This window comes from Pseudochaenichthys georgianus, chromosome 5 (assembly GCF_902827115.2).
Source record: "Pseudochaenichthys georgianus chromosome 5, fPseGeo1.2, whole genome shotgun sequence".
Lineage (NCBI taxonomy): Eukaryota > Metazoa > Chordata > Actinopteri > Perciformes > Channichthyidae > Pseudochaenichthys > Pseudochaenichthys georgianus.
The window spans coordinates 37,824,633-37,845,670 of NC_047507.1; the positions used below are offsets into that span (position 1 = coordinate 37,824,633).

The 21,038-nt window shown below is 40.0% G+C and overlaps 1 protein-coding gene across 1 annotated transcript; it reads right to left on the reverse strand.

Moving 5' to 3' along the window:
- LOC117446388 (sodium- and chloride-dependent taurine transporter-like) lies at window positions 1-15,369 on the reverse strand. The gene is made up of 10 exons (XM_034082550.2): window positions 15,285-15,369; window positions 14,407-14,541; window positions 13,699-13,802; window positions 13,467-13,591; window positions 10,287-10,399; window positions 9,620-9,757; window positions 7,939-8,041; window positions 6,015-6,115; window positions 4,407-4,577; window positions 1-3,788 (listed from the first exon to the last, which is right to left on the reverse strand). The coding sequence occupies exons 2-10, from the start codon at window positions 14,506-14,508 to the stop codon at window positions 3,630-3,632; spliced, it is 1,116 nt and encodes a 371-aa protein (XP_033938441.2). The 5' UTR covers window positions 14,509-14,541; window positions 15,285-15,369; the 3' UTR covers window positions 1-3,629.
- Between the last annotated feature and the right edge of the window lie 5,669 nt (window positions 15,370-21,038).

Here is a 21,038-nt window from a genome sequence, read left to right on the forward strand (position 1 = left end):
TGGCAGTGTTACTGTGTTTTATACCTCTTACAAACTCACTTGGCGGTCTGTCACAAACATAACAAATGGCATTTCACTAGGAAATTCAGTTTTGATGTGACAACGTTTTAGTCTCAGTGCATTTCAAAGATCTTTGATGGAATAGTGGATTGGTTTGGTTTCCACACATTTTGTGGCAGGATTTAATTTTGCTGGACCCTGAAGATTCAAATGTTCTTCATCAAGAATTCACAGGTCACCTACCTTTGAGGAAAACAGCAGGAAAAATAAAAGTATTCTACAAAGTATTGCACGTGACAAATCGTAGCTTTTTTTTGGTTGATTGATAGTTGTACATGTTACTCCAATGACAGAGGTTCAAATACACTATTTGGAATACAAAAGGCAAATGTGACAGAAACACAATCAAAAATAAAACTGCTGAATTCAATAAAACACAAATAAAAAAAAGGATCTATTTTTTTTTTTTTTACCCTAAAAAATAAATCTTCAGAAACGTTTACATTCACCCGCAGGTGACTTTCACATTTCCACATTCGGCGGTAAAAACTTGTGCATTGCTAATGCTTCGATTCTCTTGCAAATTCATCAACTCTGATAAAAAAACGGTTAGCTTAGCTTAACATAAGGTTTACACAGGCTAACTGAAGGGAGTGTAAGAAGGCAGAGGGACTGGTACATACCGTAAATACACACAGAGGCAACGGATAAATGACTGCATTAAAGTAGTATCTCTGGCCCGTGTTTCCCAACCAAAACAAGGATCTTAGCACTCGGGAATGTTTGATTCAGGTGTTTTGCCTGTGTTTTAATTATTTGTCAAAACGTTGCAGGTTCTTAAAGTTCCCTAAATAAAAAATGTCTTTCTTTCCATTTTGTGCATCTTAGAAATGCTGAATCCAGAAAAGTAGTAATTTCTTGGCGTAACCTAGACGACATTAAAGAAAAGACGGCATATTTAACAGTCCATTTTTGTTTTCAAACTCATTTTTTATATATTCTAAAAATGGTTTCAGATGCTGGCAGATCTTTTATTCATTATGTCCATGTTTCTAACCACAGTGCAAAGACCCTTCGGGGAATCAAGAGCCAGATCTGTACAACAGTTTAAGAATACAATGAAGCGTTGTATCCGTATTAAAATGGGAGGTCTGCAGTGGGAGCTTAGCTGTACAAAGACGACTTATATAGGAAACATTTGTTACTGTATGAAAATAGATGTCTGCTGCGGATTTGGTTTCACAAATCCCTTTTAACGATATGAGCTACTTTATCTAGTCGAAAGAAATTAAATAAAGTGACAACAACAATAATCAAAGCTTATGACACACAATAATGAGGCCATGGTCTCAAGAATCACTTCTGATGTGATGTTGTAGGTCAACTTCCTGCAATGCACATGTACTGTGTAACTGTATAATGCATGTGAATGAATAGTTTAACATTTGTGTCTATTTTAAAATGATGGCAGTGTTTAGTTTGTTGACCTCATAATTGATATGAAAGCCAGATTTGACAAATAAGGTGCAAAAAAAAGGTCGCATTGACTCACTTTCATTATTTTTGCCCAGGTGTGTTGATAAAGAAAGTACGGTAAATGCATTATTTTCTAATCTGTGTGGATTTTAAGTCGGAAACATCAATTTTGATTGATTTTAATTGAGTATTCCTCACCCAGAACGCAAACATGTTGGACGTTACAAGGGAATGTAAATGTCGTACTTCTCAAATAGTCTGCCGTTTTACCGGTGTCAGATACAACTTCCCGGTATCTTTATCTTGTCCAGTGTCTAAGTTCACAGCGTTTATTAACTAAATCAGAAGTACATGTATCCTGACTTGACACCCAAGTCCCTGAATGGAGGTGTCAATGAGTGGTTCGCTAGCTTTTCATTTGCTCTTTGGAACATTTGGGTTTTAACTCGTTTTAAATAAGATGACTAACAACATGACTAATCTCATTCATTGTCAATCACTGGCTCTGATTTGTCTGCAGCCAGCTGCCACATTTCAGTGTCTGGAAAGTATATTGACCCTCAGCCGATCGGACAGTCTGACGCTGGGGACATGTTGTTTAGCCGAATGTATCCAAATGGAATAATGGCCCCTGATATTTACAGTATAAGCTATAAACTCCCGACACCAGGAACTCACATTGTGGAATCCCCTCGTTTCACAGTACATTGAACTGCTCACTGAATGTTTGACCCACACTACCACAGGAGAAAATATTTGGGATAAATCAGTTGCATTGTTTGGTTTTTTTTGATAATAAAAAGACGGAATAGTTGGCAGGAAATCAACAAAGAGGATTATTACTACAATGGCTGCCACTGTATATGTACGATTTGTAGCTTGAAATGTTCGCCCGATAAAAGACGTTTTCCTTTAACTACAGCGATTATCATCAATAGTGAATACCAATAACATTATAGTCATAATAAAAAAAATCTAAACAATGACAGAGGAACAACTAATAACAATGTAACTTCCCCTGTAAAATAAAAAATAATCCAATCCAAAAATTGTAAGCCAAGAGCGCCTAGTGCAGTCACTAATGTACTGTAAACTGGTCTAGGACAGAGAAAGATAGATAGAGAGATAGATATAGATAGACTGATTAGCTACTACTGTACAGTACGCCACAGACAACACACTCAAGGGTCAACCTCCACACTTCAAATCCTTTCAGATACCTCTGTCTTTGAGCAGGAGCGGGTTTCCTGATGCGTTCAGTGCTCGTTTCTCTTTGACCCATCGGTCATTGCTATGGAAGATGGGGAGAAGTGTGCTAAGGTGCAAAAACTTTGCGTTTGTTTGTGGTTGTTGGCAATCATGGCTGTGACTATTCTACATTTGGATTTTTTACTGGGAATTCTGTGCAGTGGTATAATCTATTGTAGCACAGAAACAAATCTAGAGGATGTATGAGATTGAGACACTTCAAAGCCACATTTATCTAATTGTGCATTGGGTTAAACGGATGTTTTTTAATTAATGATGCTGTACCCACTCCATGTTCTACTTCATCTCAACTGGATAAATAAAATCTAAATTACCCAATGGCACTTGCCCTCGGATAAGTGCACCCAGTTCATTGTATCACAGTCACACAGTTGTTATATTTTCAAAGAACATGAACAAAAACAAAAAACGTTTGTTGGTTATCTGTGATCTCTTGGTTAATCATTTTCCATTCGGTGGTTACAAAAAGCTGTTTGATTCAAATACTCAATGACCACTTTTGTCCATTTTTAGATCCGATTTTCTGGAAAAATTAGCGTAAACAAATGTACCGGCGTATGACCAGAGGCTGGAGGTAATTTGCCACTCTGCCTTTGAACAAGTTAAGAGTGGGACATGTAGTCACGGGGAAAAAAGACCAGCACCATTAATTGTTTCAGAAATAGATTTGAAATGTGATTGCTACCCTCTTAAGAAAACCCACCGAGAGAAAACTACTTGCAAAGTATTCCTAGAAGATTTGAAACCGGGGGATTTTTTTTTTCCTTAAAACCCTTATCAGTCCACCAGACAGACAGATAGACAGATAGACAGAAAACTAGCTAGCTTTAGAAGCATTTCAGAGGACAGGAGAGGAGAGCGTTCTCATAGAGAGCCTCATTCCTTTACATCATGGTCTCTACGATGGTGTGGGTGGGAGCCTTCATCAACAGGCCCTTGTTCCCGTTGGGGTCCAGAGGGTAGGAGAGCTCCTTGAGGCCACGGTGGTCTGCGGGGCGGGAGCTGGCCCCCCCGCGAATCGGGGCTGCCACCGCTTTGATCCTCTGCAGAGAAGAAGGGAGAAGAAAGGAAGGAGGGATGAAGTACAGATATGTGAAGGAAGGGCTTTCTTTTTTAAGGTTTGTACCTACAATAAAGAATTCACAGGTGTCGTGTCAAATTCTCATATCATCATTTATTATCATATTATCACAGATAAGCATATATTATGCATTTTACTCTGAAGTTGTATCTTTTGTCTTGTATGCGAGTAACAGACATATGTTAAGGGCTGACATTCCACCGGGGGTAAAAGAGATTTGCAAATGGTTAAAGGACTGAGGGTTGTATGGTTTAATGGTGGGGGTATTTAGAAAAGCCTACGGTAGTTTATGGGTGGGACCAGTTGGCTGCTTCCTTTCATGAATGTATAGTGTGACTGTGACTGTATTCTGCGTACAGAACAAAGACTAAGTTCTTCTGTCCCTGCATTTGAGATCCATTTCACTTGTGTTTTGACTTTCTTTATTACTTTATTAAATATAACAAAAGACAAACTTTGTCAAAGAATCATTTATCAGTTTCTCTCAAGGGAATTTGAATTTCCTCCACAACAGGAATGAGCATCTATGATCTAAAATAACCTACAAAACAAAACTGAACCATAAGGTTACTCCACCCACCTCGATGAGCGGCCCGTCAGAACGGAGGATCTTGATCACAACCACCATGGGGATGCAGATCATGGAGGTCAAGGCCAGACCCCAACCAATTCCAATGGCCCATTCAGGATACTCGTAGACCTTGTTGTACGTCAGTGGCTTGTATTTGACCAAGGAGAAGATCAAGCAGCCCTGGAGAGGAAGAGGAACAAATAGTTTCACATAGGAGAGGAGCAGAACAGACATTACCATTCACAAATGACTATGTATTTGAAAACCCCTTTATACAGGAATTTAACTTAAAAAATACTGTTACTGCTTCTTTCTTTATCCTTATTTTTGTTATTTTATTAACGTATGCTTGTCTCTATAATTTTCATGTTCGATTGCTCTTTACATTTTTGCCTCTGTCACTTCTGCTGTAACGCAGCGTCCACACGGCGGCGTGCGTTGAAGCTTGCCGGCGGGCGTGTCTGAAACTCGACCAAGAACCAATCACATGAATCTCCCACCCCGGAGGCCCGACACACAAGCACGCGGTTTGATTGGCTAGAGCTTGTACTGGCATATGATTTGATTGGCTGACGCTTCCGTCGAAGCTTCAAAAGTTGAACATTGCTCAACGTTTGAAGCGAGCAAAGCGAACACAATGCAGTTCAGCAAAGCGTGACGTCACCCCATTCAAAGTGAATGGGAAGAAGCGTTGAAGCTTCAACGCATTCCGCCATGTGGATGGGCCGTAACGCTGTCATTTCCCCCGCTGCTAGGCTAAGGATTTCTGATTCTGATTTCTGATCTGTACTTAGGTTTTTCAATATTCTAATTAAACTTGGGACTAATTATTTTTAACAAATCAAGACAGTCTAGTAACACATTAATATTGTGAGATGAGTGACAACTCAGTCCAGTTCATGTTCTGAAACCAGCGGAGTATTAAAGCTAACTATTCAGTAGGTAGTTAGCCGCTAGTTTGCTTGCTAGCTAGTTATGACACGCTGGTTACAGTGAAATTAGAAGAACAGCAGGCTTGTTGCCAGAGGCTGCGATCAGTGGAACTGTTGGTCTGCTGGGAACTGCGAACAAACTGACTTTTTTTTCAACGTATGTGTATTCTCACCATAGAAACTTACAACCGCCATTTTATTTTTTAACTAGTCAAATGACCATTGAAAACAGTTCATTGTCTGCTTTACAAAAGTTCAAAGTTTATTTATTTTTTGGTTTCTTATTTTTCCAATTGATCAGAAATCTAAATGTGCTGTACCCCAAAGGGACATAACAACAGCCTTGTTGAGTGTATATTAACTCATAATATATACTAAAGGGTGCCAATGGAGTATATATAATTACTCAATTAGTTCATTATATATTTGTTCACCTTCTTTCAAGACATTTTGATGAAACATATACAGAAGGTTGAAGCGGATGGAGATTGTATTTCAATTTACCAATTTGAAATGGTGAAATGTGTGTTGTTTAAGAAACATGCTAACATCATCATGACACGAGCACGAGATAGAGGAAGCAGAATAATGGTGGTTAAAAAAAAGAGGAATAAGAAGTCAAACTCTTTCTAAAAAGGTCTTTGGCAGACCAAACAGTTGATACTTACAATAACAACTATCTTACCATGCACAGTATAGGAGTGATATAACTCCAGCTATATTTCATCCAAGCATTTGGTCTGTAGCCCAGCATGTCCTCAAGTGCATCATAGTAATTATCAGCGCCTATGAAAACAGTAAAACACCTTATTATTAGTTTTTGCAATTCAATTCTTACTGAGTCACAGAAGGCACCACAAAAATACAAGATGATGTTCAGGCGCAGAGGTACTTCAAAATGCTTAACACAAAACATAAAACATGAGGGAATGAGGGATGTCTCCTTTAAGTTGAGGTTGTTATTTATGTCAAACAGTCCAAAAAATGTTGACCTAAAGGTTCTCCTTTGTAGGCACACAGTACAATACAGCTTTATTTATAGAGCACTTTAAACCTCCAGAACAAAGTGCTGTACAGTCAAATAAACAAAACATACAAAAAATAACACAGCACAGCTCACACACCATAAAACAAGTACAAGTAAAAACAATAGACAATTTAAAAGCAATAAAAGCAACACTTTAAAAGATGTTAATACGCTAAGGAGAAGAGGTGGGTTTTAAGAAGCGATTTAAAAGCAGGCAGTGTGGCGGCCTGTCTGATGTGCAGGGGCAGATCGTTCCACAGTGTGGGAGCCTGTCTGATGTGCAGGGGCAGATCGTTCCACAGTGTGGGAGCCGCTACAGAGAAGCAACGGCCCCCTCTGAGCTTTGACTTTGTTCTGGGCGCATTCAGGGGCAGTTGATCCGCTGACCTGAGAGGGCGGTTGGGCGTGTAAGGGAGTAGCAGCTCAGAAAGATATGGTGGGGTCATGCCATTTAGGGATTTAAAAGCAAATAAAATGATTTTGAAATGAATCCTAAAATGTATTGGCAGCCAGTGGAGCGAAGCCAAAATAGGGGAAATGTGGTCATATTTCCGTGTGCCAGTTAAAAGACTTGCTGCGGCATTTTTGCACCAGCTGCAGATGAGCGAGGGAGGACCCACTGACCCCCATGTAGAGAGTGTTACAGTAATCCAGCCGAGTGGTGACAAAGGCGTGGATTACTGTCTCAAACTGCTGTCTGGAGAGAAAAGGTTTTACTTTGGCTAGCTGCCTCAGTTGCACACCATCCAGGCCTTTATGTCCTCTAGACACTTTAGCAGTGGGCTAATTGAGTAACCCTCCTTCCTTTTTAGTGGGACATACATCTGGCTATCATCAGCATAGCAGTGGAATGTGATACCGTGCTTTTTAAGTATGGACCCAAGAGGGAGCAAATAGAGGGAGAATAGCAGGGGGCCTAATACTGAGCCCTGTGGGACCCCATACAGGAGTGGAGCAGAGGATGACTCGGAGTCACCAAGACTGACAGAGAAAGTTCTATCCTTCAGATATGACTTGAACCATTCCAGGGCTTTCCCCTCAATGCCCACCCACTGCTCCAAGCGAGAGATCAGGATGTCATGGTCGACTGTATCGAAAGCAGCAGTTAAGTCAATAAGTGGAAGCACAACGCAGTCCCCAGAGTCAGTAGATAAAAGGATGTCATTCAAAACTCTTAAAAGCGCTGTTTCAGTGCTGTGCATAGTTTTCAAACCGGATTGGAAAACCTCCAGTATATTGTTCTCTTCCGGAAAAAACATAATTTGACTGTAGACAATCTTCTCCAGGATTTTTGGCTAACAGTAAGCTGCATCCAAAATACCATGTAAAATACTTCCCTGTAAAAATGTATATTTAAAAATGTCCCAGTGCATTTCCAGCATATGCATGTGGACAAAGTGGATGCTCTTAGAGAGAGTGCAAAGACAAGCAGAGGTCTGAGTCAGTGCACGCAGACATTATAAAACAATACATGAGAGCCAATCATTTCCTGTGCACTTAAATCAACTAGTTATTTATTTAGTAAACATCCTACAGTCTCACAATATTTTGTTATATATATATATTTCCAAATGCTACTCACCATAAACCCAGGCAACAGCTATACATTCAAAGAATGCCACCCATAGAAGGCACACACCGCTAGCTGCATAGTAATCAAACAGCTGGAAAACATACATGCCACCCTGCGGAGAAACACAAATACAGGATGTTATAACACACTTTTCCAAGAGTACATTTCAGGCAATATTTTATATTGTTCAATCTCATTATCAACAGAAAACATGCTCAGGGTCCATATTGTTGTTTCTTGCGTTACATACAGTTTAAATACAGCTTTATTTAGCCTTTGACATTTTTAAATGGATTTTATGCAAGTTAATTGATGTTTTATTACTTTTTGTTTGTTTGTCTGTCTGTCTTTGTTTTATAATGTGTTTAATGGCTCAGATTATTAGTGTTTTATCACATTCGATTTGTTGGACCCTCTGTGTTTCATAATGTGTTAAGTAGCGTTTTTTTGTATTGATTTAATGTCTGCATTTTAAAAAAGGTGTTTTGTTTTTATGTAAAGGACTTTGTAACTCTTTGGAAGGTGCTATATAAAAATAACATTTATATTTATAAATATCTTAACTAAATGTGAGTCTGCTACTGTTTCTGAGTGTGTATGTACACATCTGTCTTTGCTCGCGCGTGCGTGTGCGCGCGCGCGCGTGCTGTGCGTGCGTGTGTGTGTGTGTGTGTGTGTGTGTGTGTGTGTGTGTGTGTGTGTGTGTGCGCACGTGTGTGTGGGTGTCCAGTGTGAGACTGTTTTAACGATCATGGGAATCCTAAAGTTGAACCAGGCCACCGGAGCCATAAAAAGATGTTGTCATGGGAATAACAGAGGGAGCGAGGGAGGCAGGAAATAGAATGACAGTGTGAGAGGGAGGATGAGGACGATAAAGGCCTTTCAATAAAGGTCATAATATTAACATTTCAGCAGCCTGAATAGATGTTTTGATATGCTTCAGTATGACTGGCCAGAAAAAACTCAAATGTAACAACTGACTGGGATTCTGTTGGGTTTTCCGTATGTGTCTTGCAAAGCCTCGGTGAGCCAGCATGCAGAATAGCAACGTTTTGGGAGATAATGACAGTTACATTTGTATTTGGCGAGTCAAAATGTCTGGAGTGAAAAGGGTCTTTTGCTACAGGGCAAGTGTTAGGAGGATCATCCATAACAATGGTGTGACTGTATACTTAATGGGGGAGCAAATGTGGAATTTTCAAGACAGATAAGGTTGAAAAACAGAGAAGGAACATGAGTGATGCAAAGAGGAAGAATATCAGCACAGGGAAAATTAACTATAGAGAAAGTGCAGATGCGAATGAGAGGACATGAAGGAAAGACATGATGAGAAGAATAGACATGAATAGGAAAAAGATATTTGGAAAAGCTGGGTCTAATAATACAGGAAGGGAAGTTCTCATGACTTGGCAGTATAAATAGCCCTCTGTCACCCCCCCAGGGACTGACACTAATAGCTGTATGAACGCTGTTGTTCCTGGTGTATTCATCAGGGGTTAGAGCTCGGAATAAAGTCAGCAGCCATAGTGTTTATATACGATTCTCAAAATGTGCTGTGTGCATGTTTAAACTTGATCATTACTGTGAGTGTGGTGGACAAATGTATCCAAAATAGCCATTTCCCTAACTGTTGATTGACTTTTGCACGGTTACATAAATGCTGGTCTCTTTTGTTGGCAGTTTTTTTTACCTTGGTAACCATGGTGAGTCCAAACAGGTAGCTGATGCTGCAGATGATAGCGATGAAGATCTCTCTGCGGTAACCCTTCCTTAGGAAGGACGGATACAGATCCACCAGTGATGTGATCTGCCCTTCCACCTCCACAAACTGCAGGGAATACAAAAAGAGTTCTTAAAAAGATAGCATGATTAACCTTACGCATATTTAGTGCCCATCCTTTTAAAAGCATCACTTGTGTCTCATTTCTGCATCTATTGAATTGGTTAAAGCTGATTAAATGTATTTATTCCTTTTTTGTACATTTTCTTTTATGCAATACACAGTATTTATTTTTTCTTTCGATACAATGTACTTTTTTCTTGTTAGCAAATATAACATGTTTGCGCCCCCCCCTGTTTTTAAGTTCCCCTCCGAATTTTCCATCACATTAAACAAACACATATTCGGTAATTCACGTTTTGTTGGTCAAATGTATGTTGGTTTCCTCACCCATGTCAATTAGACACCATTTATTGTTTGCCTACAAATACCTATGGAAAATGATTAGGGCCACATACATTTTTCTTTTGAGATTTGACCAAGTCAAGTCAGAATTATGACTTTAAACTCTGAATTCTGAGAAAAAGTCTGATTTCTGAGATTAAAGTTCATTTATCTCCATATATATTTTGCTAACCTGACTGTCGAGGCCAAGCAGCAGCAGCATAACGAAGAAGAGCACTGCCCACACTGTAGGGAAAGGCATCATTGATACAGCCTTGGGATAGGCTATGAACGCCAGGCCTGGACCTGCAGAGGAGGTGGTTGGGGTGAGAGCAAAGAGAGAGGGATGGGGGGGAGGGAACATTAGTATTACGATAAGCTCATCTGATCTGCCTCTCTGTGGGAAAAAGAAAACCCAAACAAAGGAGATGCAAAACCAGATTTGAATTTATGATCTAACCTGTACTACCATTCTGCATTTACACGGTTATGTGTTATGTTTTGGTATTTAGCGTTAGGTGTTGTGAATAAACAGGTATTAAGAATGTCTTATACACATCTTTACTTACCCGAATCTTCCTTTTTTATAAATATTACGTACAAGATCCCTAACTTTGTGCACTTAACACATTAAACTATGTATTACTATTTACGATGACTTCTTATCATTAAAAACATAAAGTATTATAACAAAGTTAAACAGAACAATTATAAAGAACAGGTCAAGTATAGTAAGTAAAGTAAACTGTTCTGAGAAGTGTGTTACTGCATCGCTGCGGAAATAAATAAGAGAGAAGTTGTGAAGGATAATATAAATAATATATACAAGTACATAATGTAGAGGATTGTATACGTGTGTTGAGTTCCCTAAAGGACCAAAGATCCAACATTGCAGGTACTTTATGAAATATTTAACCTACTTGTGCTTGATTCACCTTTCCAGGCAGCTGGAAGACAGTTAACTCCTGGAGAAGGTTAATCAAGGCTTGGCTTTTCTCAAATAATATAATTTTTAAATAACACCTACATCACTGTAGCCATTTTGCATCCCTGACTGAACTAAGAAATAGTGTCTCTATGAGGAATGCAAAACAGCCCAAACAAAACAGCAGCTGATGTTAACTGAGTTGTCAAATAAAAAGCAAAAGGCTTCTTTCTTTTTTTTTTTAATACCAGAGGTCTAAATTGACGTAGATGCTAACTTGGAAACTGTGAAAACAGAAGTTAAAAAACAAGAAAGCAGCCATAACAGCAAAACAGCATCGCAGCTGATAGCATCATACAGTATGTAAGTATGTTCAGCTTTTGTTGCAAATAATGACAAGGCATCCAACCAAACACCGCGTTGACTAACAACTAACAACTTCTATTCCCTGAGATGCTAACAGAACGCTAATCAAGTATATCAAAATCGTAAAATAAAATCACCATCAAACAGTGTGATATCATTACTGTACAACTTTACAAAACACAAAATACTACATATTTAAACCTATTTTTCAGAACAGACTTGTTCGTAGTAGCATGATATATGAGTTCTGTATATTTAGTCAGCTGAGTCTCTGAATTGATAACATTCAGATACAAAGTACAAGGGAATCGAGTAATCGCAGTTAAGGCAGACTTACTTGAGATTTCCCTACACTTTCAAATAACTCTATTGTTCAACCTAAAGGACAACATTACCTTTTCATTAACAACTGAGTTCCCTGTTGCTCTGCCTAGTTCCTTTTTATACTTTGCTAACCTGTGAGGCATCAACCCACTCACCAAACACAACGTTGATATTGGATAATTCTGCTAAAATTGGGGCTTTGCCCATCGGTCTGAAAGCCCGTTATTCCAAAACTCAAAAAGTCTGATACATTTCCAATTGGAGCCAAATCCCATTGTTCCAAAGGTCGATTGCTCCAGAATTACTTGTCTAATTAATTGTCTCTGCATAAAACATGTCTATTTATTATGCAGAATGTATTAATCAGACCTGTAATCTTTGCCTTTATTGGTTGGGCTGGTCATGTGTAGGCATTGGCAGGAAACCAGTAAGGCAAATCCAACCAGAGCCAGTAGGGCGAGTCATGCCTCCGCCACAGTAGGAATGCCTGATGACGTCATGGGCATCTGTTTTTTGGATAGAGTGTATTTTTGGAACAATGGGCCTTTGGTTTTTGGGATAATGGGCTGTCGGACAAATGGGCCATCCAAAAAAAAGGCATGGCAAGGCAAATAGGAGACCACAGAATTGTCCAATATTCGTATCGACTGGGTTGGCAGCATAGTCCGTGTTTGGAGTAAGCGGAATGCACTAATCTAAATTTGCACTGTCAACCTAGAGGATCTTGGGGAAATACTTAAAGCCTGGGTTTCACAAAAGCATTTTACAGTAACAACATCATTGCTATGTTATCAGCAAACATGAAAAGTTGCAAATTTGTGTCTCATTTGATTTCAAACAGAATGCCGTATATCTTAAGCATGTAAAGGAAGTGAGTTAAATCAAGAAAAGACGAGATTCAAACTTTCCAAACAAACCCAATAGTTGTTCTAGATAAAAACAGATGTAACTGTTGGTGTACTAACACCTTTCTTAAAGTGTAATCTTAAGTATATATGTTTAAAGCAAGCCAACATTCATATTTTCTTTGCTTTGGGATGTGAAAAACAAGCATTAATAAAATCCTTAGTCTGATTGTATCAGAAAACCAGGCATGGCTCCTGGCTTGAATTGGGCTAACTTTGTTAAATCACAAAAGATGACATCATGAAAGATTGCCAATTCTAAAAAACCTTTTGTAGAAACAACTTATAACACCATGTGTCAGTCAACCAGATCGGAACCACATCAATGGTCACATCAGTTTGTAACATGAAGGTAGAAAAGGAACCTCTCAGGACCAGAACCCTTGTGCATGTTTAGGCTAGCACACTGGCACAGGATACATTGTATGTCCCCACACCGCTTGTTCTGTGTAAACTCTAGCTTCTTCTGTATGCCTTTTAGGGTTAGGCTTAGGTCTAACTCTTAATCTTTTTGAAAACTAAATACATTGTCCAACATCTCTCTCTTAGTCCAAATCCATCCAACTTTATTCACTCGAATGATGCGCTAAGAAACCGATCAGATATTTTCTCACATTCTGCTTTTGTCAAGTAGTGTTTGATTGCGGAAACTTCCATATACCGATGCCGTCATTTGTAATTAATCCAGGAATCCTTTTAATACCAAGTTACCATTCATTTGGCCGAATATAAACACATTGACTAATTCTCTTTAGGGATTCGTTGCTGTTTTTCTTTGTCATTACTGTCGTTTATTTTGTTAACCAGGAAAGCAGCGCCCACCATCACTGCCACCTTTACAGAACCCTCGTACCTGACTCTGCCACATCAGCAATGTCCACCCCTTGCTCTTGTGCCATGAAGCCCAGGACGGAAAATATTGCGAAGCCAGACACAAAACTGGTACCACTGTTGAGGGCTCCCAGCAGCAAACAGTCCCTATGTCACACATATGTCATGAGGAGGATTTGTTAATGAACACACAACGATCCCGTCTCCCCCTCTCTCCACTACCGCTAACCCCTCACTGAAAACTGATGCCTCACCTGTAGCAGTTGTATTTGTACTTGTTGTAGCTCCCCAAGGAGGTCATGGCACCCAAACAGATGGCATAGGAAAAGAAGATTTGGGTACCGGCGTCAATCCACACCTGTAAGTAGGAGGAGAGAGCGCATACAAAAAGGCTGAGGCCTGCTGATGAGGGGAATAACAAGGCATGGGTAATATCTAGCGAAGCTAGCTGGGTGGATCTTTAGTTAATGTATGTAATGATTTTACCCTAAAATGCCAGCTTTAAAATCATTTTGAGGCTCGACTGACTTATAATAGTGAGAATTAGTGTAAATGCTGGCGGTTAGCAATGCCGGTGTCTTGCCAGAATTGGACTACCAGGAATTGGAACCGGGATATAAATGCAAGCTAGCTAGCTAAGTCATATATTGCTGCGCTAGCTTGATGCTCTAACGTTACAGCTGTCAATATTTCCAATATACTAGAATTTACATTTTGTTTCTTTAGGTCATTGGTAACACTTATATGGACTGTAGAAATCTAGTCTAAGTATTCTGTTCAGACTAAACAGTACCAAAAGTTAGCGATGATGACACCTGGATAACAATTATTTTAAATTACATTTCTCACATTTTATTTGCAACCAGAAAGACGTTTCACTTATTCTGTTTGGCTAGACACAGTGACTCTAAAAGGAGACCTATGTTGAGGGTTTCTCACTCAGGCAGTACAACGGCACCTACCTCTGGGTCCTGCAGACGAGCCAGGTCGGGGTACAGGTAGAATTTGATGCCGGCAGAAGCTCCCGGCAGGGTCACACCACGGATCAACAGAACGATGAGCATGACGAAAGGGAACGTTGCTGTGACGTAGACCACCTGAGAGAGAGAACACAATACAGAAAATAAAGGCACATTAACGGCCCGTCCACACTACAGCGTCGGAAGCGTCGCCAACTCCAATCTGCCCATTCACTTTGAATGGGGTGACGTCACGTTGCCTCGATTTTTAGCCGAACTGAATTGTGGGTAGCAGAGCGGTCCGTCTAGCCAGTAGCCAGCGCCAGCCAATCAAATCCCGTTTCGGAAAATCTGACAGCTCAAGCCGTAGCCAATCAAACCGCGTCTAAGCTGGGAGAGATATCCCGCCGTTCATTTCTATATTTCAAAAAAAGTCGGAGGAGAAACTAACTATCGCCGTAGCAAATCACCCGGTTTTGTATGACCAGACCCTCTTCACCTACCAGGATACAAACCGGAGGAACCAGCATGGAGAGACAGAGGGGGAAACTGGTAGGTTTTCGCCTGTTTGGGGAGTTTATATATATATATTGCTCCCATAAAATCCCCGGGGTTTTTTGCTTTGTATGTCGGGGGCGGGAGATTCATGTGATTGGTTGTTGGTCGCGTTGCTTGAATAAAATCCCCAAGCTACAGACACGCCCAGCTCCAAGATTTTTTTGAACCTGTAGTGTGGACGCTCCGTTAGGAAAAGCTTTACAGTTTGTCATTTTCTAAAGAGGAAAACTACAAGTAAATGTTTTCCTCCGTATTAACAGTGGAAGACAAAATAAAATCAACTTTAAACCAGAAAGTAAAGGTTCACAGAAACATTTGTTTACCTTGCCAGTAGTCTTGACTCCCTTCCAGATGCAGAAGAAGCAGATGACCCAGACCAGCAGAAGACACAGAGCCAGATCCCATTTAACAGGACCTATATCCTCAATCCCATTGCTGATGCCCAGCACATTATGTCTGCAACACAGAAAGGAAAGCTTCGTAAGCGTGTGGGTCCATCTGTTCAACTTAAGACATTATGTAACAGTGACAAAAAGCTAAATAACTGTGTAATCTAATCTACTATTTTTCTTTTGAACAGTTGAATTTATGGTCTTTGACTGGGGTGACAAACCACACTACCAGCTCAATATTCTAGAAAATAAAAGCATGCCGCCATTCATTCATTTGAGTTGTTCTAATGTGTCCAGGTCGAGCAGCCACCCTTCAGCTCTGAAAACTGAAGCCAAGTGGGAAGTGCCTTTTTTGGTCATTAGACAAAATACGGATTAAAAAGGCACTTCTGGAACGTCAAAGTCAGATTGCATAGAAGTCTATGAAAATGAACATACAACTTGATTTTCTACCCCGTTAACATACTTATAATGTGTCTTCAATACAGCATTAGGTTAATTTAGTAAATGATGGTTCCATTTAGAGTCAAATGGATACTAGATGATAGAAGGGTATGCTTAGGGGAATTGGTAGAACTAGTACTTTACACGTTACCCCCTTTATTTAGCTGTGGAAAGTTTTTTAGTAGAATAATATTTATTCTTCAACATCCAACAGTTTTTCTAAGCGCTACCCTTTAGTGTCAACTGTAGATAATAAAAAGAACAAGATGGCTAAGGCCAAAACGGCAAACTAGAGGCTTCAAAAGATTAGTCCAGAAAACTAGACTACATCCACCTCTTGTCTCCTTTGGAACTGTAGATTAATGTATACGATCTTGCCGTATTTTGCTACGTATTTGATCAATGGACGCCATGAAACTTCCCAAACACAGCAAAATGAGAAAAATAAAAGCCGAGGGCAGGGTCTCTGTTGATAAAGACACCATCAAACATGTGCAGTTAATCATAGTCAAGTGATGATGCAGATGGACTATTGCTGAAGGAATCAATACATTCATTCTACTCACTTATCCTTTAGTTGAACATGACACATCACATTAGATGACATGAAAACATTACAGGTTATGTAAACGAGCATGTATGTGTGCTCTTATGCAACTCACTCCCAGAACTCTGTGACGGGGGAGGTGAAGTTAGAGAAGTTGGTGATGTTGGCACCCAGCAAAAGGGATTTGTTCTTGCGGAAGGTGTCCTCGATGCATCGATCCGTGTTCCAGGGCTGATTGCACTTGGCCCAGGGCAGCTCCGGCTGAAAACACTGAACGGAATAAAGAAGCAGGTTAGAGGACAATTTAGCTCAAGGACAGCCTTTCTTCTGATTGGTGTCTTAATTATGGACCTGAATAGGTGACATTTCTAAACACAGCTTCTCTTCTCTATGGTAGGTGGTCATGGCCTAAGTGTGACAATACACTCTTAGATGTTCTGGTATGGAAAATAATAAACAGGACAAACTGTCTAAGTAGAAGCACATAACGAATTGTTTTCAAGTCAAACACGATTTCCCCAATAAGTACATTATTCTGAACCAACCATGGCTCTGGTGGCCCCTTTTACTTATCCTGAAACATTTTCCTAGAGTGTTTCTACAAAACAGGCTGACATTCCAGCTAAGTACAGACGGGTCGAGTATCAGAAGTCAAACTGTGTTCCTACAATGTTAGTTATTTGTGATGGAGGTGACAGAAAGAGAAACGTTTTCTCTTGCCATCAGTTTCTCAAACCTACCTGGAACAGATAGTAGAGGCCCCAGGCCAGGATGACGATGTAGTAGACATTCAGCAGAGACACGATCACAACGGAGGCGTAACCAATACCTGGAGAGAGAAGAGAGCTCAGGTTGAGGATACCAAATATTCCATCAACAGTCCAATAAACGGTCATCAAGATTAAAGGTCACAATGTGAGCAAACTCTCTGTTGAACAGGATGTGTATGGTAATAAAAGAAAGAGCAACAGGCATTTGAATGGTACCTTTTTCAAATACATTGTGAAATGTAAAGAAAACAACCTGATTGGAGGCTTGAGCGTATTGCCCTTGTAAATAAATGAAGGATATTTTCATCAAAATCATCAGGCGGATTCTTTTCGGCTGTGTACTTTCAAATGTTAGTGCACTCGAGCCGGTTTCTGAAACGTACCTACCCCACCTTTAAAGCATAGACACATGTCACAGTAGAAGCACTTAATACAACAACTGAAACCTGAAAAAGAGCATGTTAGGTCCTCTTTATTAAATAACTAATACAACCTCAAATGTCAGATTAAAAGACTATTTGTATACAGATGTTTCTGTTTGCGAACTACCCATAGTAGCCTACTCAAGATCTAAAGCAATAATGTTTTTGTTTTGTTAACCTAAACTAAGTGATGTTTGGAAGGCCGATGAGATTAACTTCATTGCGACAATCCCGGCCTTGAGACAGAACTGATGGTAAACAGAGGATCAAGGCTTTGTCTGTGTGTTCCCACTACACAAGGACACATAAGACGGGGACAGGTGTACGAGTTGGGATTCAGATTGCAACATGGATGAGGTTTTGAGTGAGAGGTTAACCCTCTGGAGTCGGTGGACGCGCCGGCGCGTCCAGCTGCGCATCATTTTACGTAATTAATCATATATTTTCGATTATGAGGAGTAGAAACATGATTCAGATATCCGCGGAATCGCTGAAAGGGTAGCTTTCCAGCGGTATCTCCTGTGAGACTATAACCAGGGCACAGCAGCCAATATGGCCGCTCAAAGCAGCTTGACTTTACACTGTGTGGGATTGGTGGATTTGTGTGTCCGTCAAGGAAATCTCTGCCGGCAGACATCATGGCCTGAAATGACCAATGGCCAAAGGACCTACCCACCAAGTAAAAAAAACATAAACCACGTGTCTCCCATCAGTTTACGTCAGTGTGGAGAGAGAGAGAGAGAGAGAGAGAGAGAGAAAATGGCTAAAAAAAGTTGCCGACTTCACTAGAGATCTTTTTCGCTAGCAGCAGTGAAGATAGAGCCTCAGAAGTTCAGAACCTGAAGTCTTCGACTCTTCTGAAGAAGAAGAACACAAAGACAACAACAAGGATCCATTTGGACATGGGTAAGTGTAAATATTACAGTAATAGTGTACTGGCAATGTGTGGGGAATACCGCGAAAATGAACAATAGGTTTATTGATATATATTTGTTATCGATAGTCATGAACTTTTTCTTGGGACAAAATAGACTCCATTAGCAAACGTTTACTCTGTGTTAACGTTATGTTGGTGTGTAAAAGTGAGATTACATGTGTAGATGATTAAATTAATCATGTATTTGTCCCACAACGGAGACATTTACAGTGACATGTTTTTAACATCGATTATTTTATCATACTGTTCTGTACAGATGAGACTTTGTAATCAGATGTAGCCTGTGTGTGTGTGTGTGTGTGTGTGTGTGTGTGTGTGTGTGTGTGTGTGTGTGTGTGTGTGTGTGTGAGAGAGAGATCGAGAGAGATTCCTTTTCCAACCTCCCAAACTTTCTTTTTATGTGTGCATTGTTATTTGTGCTTGAGCAACATTTTACTTGAACTTTATTTCAATGAAATTAGTTGTAATTATTGTCATACATTTTTATTTGTTTTACAGAGATGTTTCACAGCTGCCTGGGCCTAGTGGCCCACAGGCGGCGTTTATCCAGCAGCCACAACATCCATCTGTGCCGGCCCCCAGGTCAAGATCTACTGTGGCTCAAGGGCCTTCACTAGAGCCATCACCACCAAGGACCAGCAGACCAGCATCACTACAGCAGCCTCCACCTCCATCTGCGGCTGCCACCAGGTCAAGATACACCTCAGCACAAAGGCTCCACCACAGCCATCACCTTCAACCCAGCCAGCAAGGAGGTCTTGGGGAGGTCTCGTATAGCACGTGTACCCCCCCACCTGATAAAGCTTATAGTTAGGGCTGATTAGATTCAGCCCCTAGTTTTGCTGATATAGGCTTAGTTTGTCGGGGGACATCTTACTTCTTCCTTCTCTCTGTCTATACCTGTGTACTCTCATGTTCCGATTAACCCAGCTTCCCCAAATGTCTTTCTTTTTGGTGTCTATATACGCTGGGATCCGGAGTCATGGATGATCCTGCGGTCCTGTGTCCTGGATCGCGAGCGCTGGATCTTGAGTCGTGGCTGTGGTCCTGGATCATAGGTCCTGGATGGATATCCTCGTGGATTCATCTTCCTATTATACACACATGCATTTCCAAACATTTGGACTACCTATGTTGCAAATGTATTATCTTTTCAATTTACACACGGCATCGATTGCACGTCTGTCCGTCCTGGGAGAGGGATCCCTCCTCTGTTGCTCTCCCTGAGGTTTCTCCCATTTTTCCCTTTAAACTGGGTTTTCTTTGGAAGTTTTTCCTTGTACGATGTGAGGGTCTAAGGACAGAGGGTGTCGTATTGTCATACTGATATTCTGTACACACTGTGAAGACCACTGAGACAAATGTAACATTTGTGATATTGGGCTATATAAATAAACATTGATTGATTGATTGATTGACCTACACAGCAGCCCATGCACCATCACCCCCACCTACACAGCAGCCAGACCCAGTGTCTTGGAAGACAGACAAAGACCTTGACACTGTCTTGACATTTATAATGAATAGTTGGTTGAAAGTTCTGATGTTCAATTTTGTAAATAGTGAGATTTTCCAGTTTCTTATATTTATATAAATAGTTGGTTGAAAAAAACATATTTATAATAAATTGTTGGTTGAAAAAAATAGGTTGAATGCTCAATTTGTATTTGTACACATCACATGAACCTTGGTATGTAATATGAAGTCATCATTCAGTCCTAATGTATCTCAGTCCCTGCTGTGGTGAAAGTAGAGTGATAAACACCTGTTTTACTCAAAATTCGAATTAATTTTTTTCATTTTAGACATGAATTACACATTTATTATATCACTCAGCTAATTAGCAGCTGACACACACACACAGTGCTGATCAAACAAACAGATGCGTCCTCCTCCATGATGTCACTTCTTGTGCTCATCTGCTGACCTCGGCAGACCTCGCTCTGACTGTTTACATTAACAAATTATCCTTTAACACACAAAAACTGTTCATCATTGGTTAAGCTACCAATATAACTGAAGAGATAAACAACTTAAATCTGTTAATAGTCATAATACAGTAATTCACGATGTACTATTCCAAAAAGGGCCATACTCTATATCGAGTAGCCTACTTTTATTTTTGGTACTCAAATATATTTAGATTCTAATACTTGTACTTTAACTTCATTTTGCATGCAGGGCTTTTACTTGTAAAAGAGTATTTGTACAATTTAGAATCGTTAGATTAACCTAAGTAGAGGATCTGAGTACTTGTTCCACCACTGCCATTGAAGTCCAAGACAATTTTCTTTGGGTTTTGCAGAGATTTACTAAAACTAAGTAATCAGACACCGTTTTTGAATGTAAACCCAATAACTACAATTTCGGGGCCGATCGCCGGAATCAGTATCGGCCGTTACCGATCCGATCGAGTGGGCGGGGCCTAAATGGAAGATTTAAACATCACTTTAAATCTTCCATTTAAAGTGATGTTTAAATCTCAGTTAATGCTCATTCACTGGAGCTTCCACAAACAACAATCAACTTAATTATTACATTCAAATGATGTACATTATTCAAGTT

Excerpts from the sequence above, each read along its gene's own strand:
- LOC117446388 (XM_034082550.2), bottom strand. The coding sequence starts at position 14,508 with ATGCTCATCGTTCTGTTGATCCGTGGTGTGACCCTGCCGGGAGCTTCT. Across the intron at positions 10,400-13,466 it reads TGCTGATGTGGCAGAGTCAG|GTCCAGGCCTGGCGTTCATA; the intron begins GTACGAGGGTTC and ends CCTCCTCTGCAG. Across the intron at positions 3,789-4,406 it reads CTGACGGGCCGCTCATCGAG|AGGATCAAAGCGGTGGCAGC; the intron begins GTGGGTGGAGTA and ends TCTTCTCTGCAG.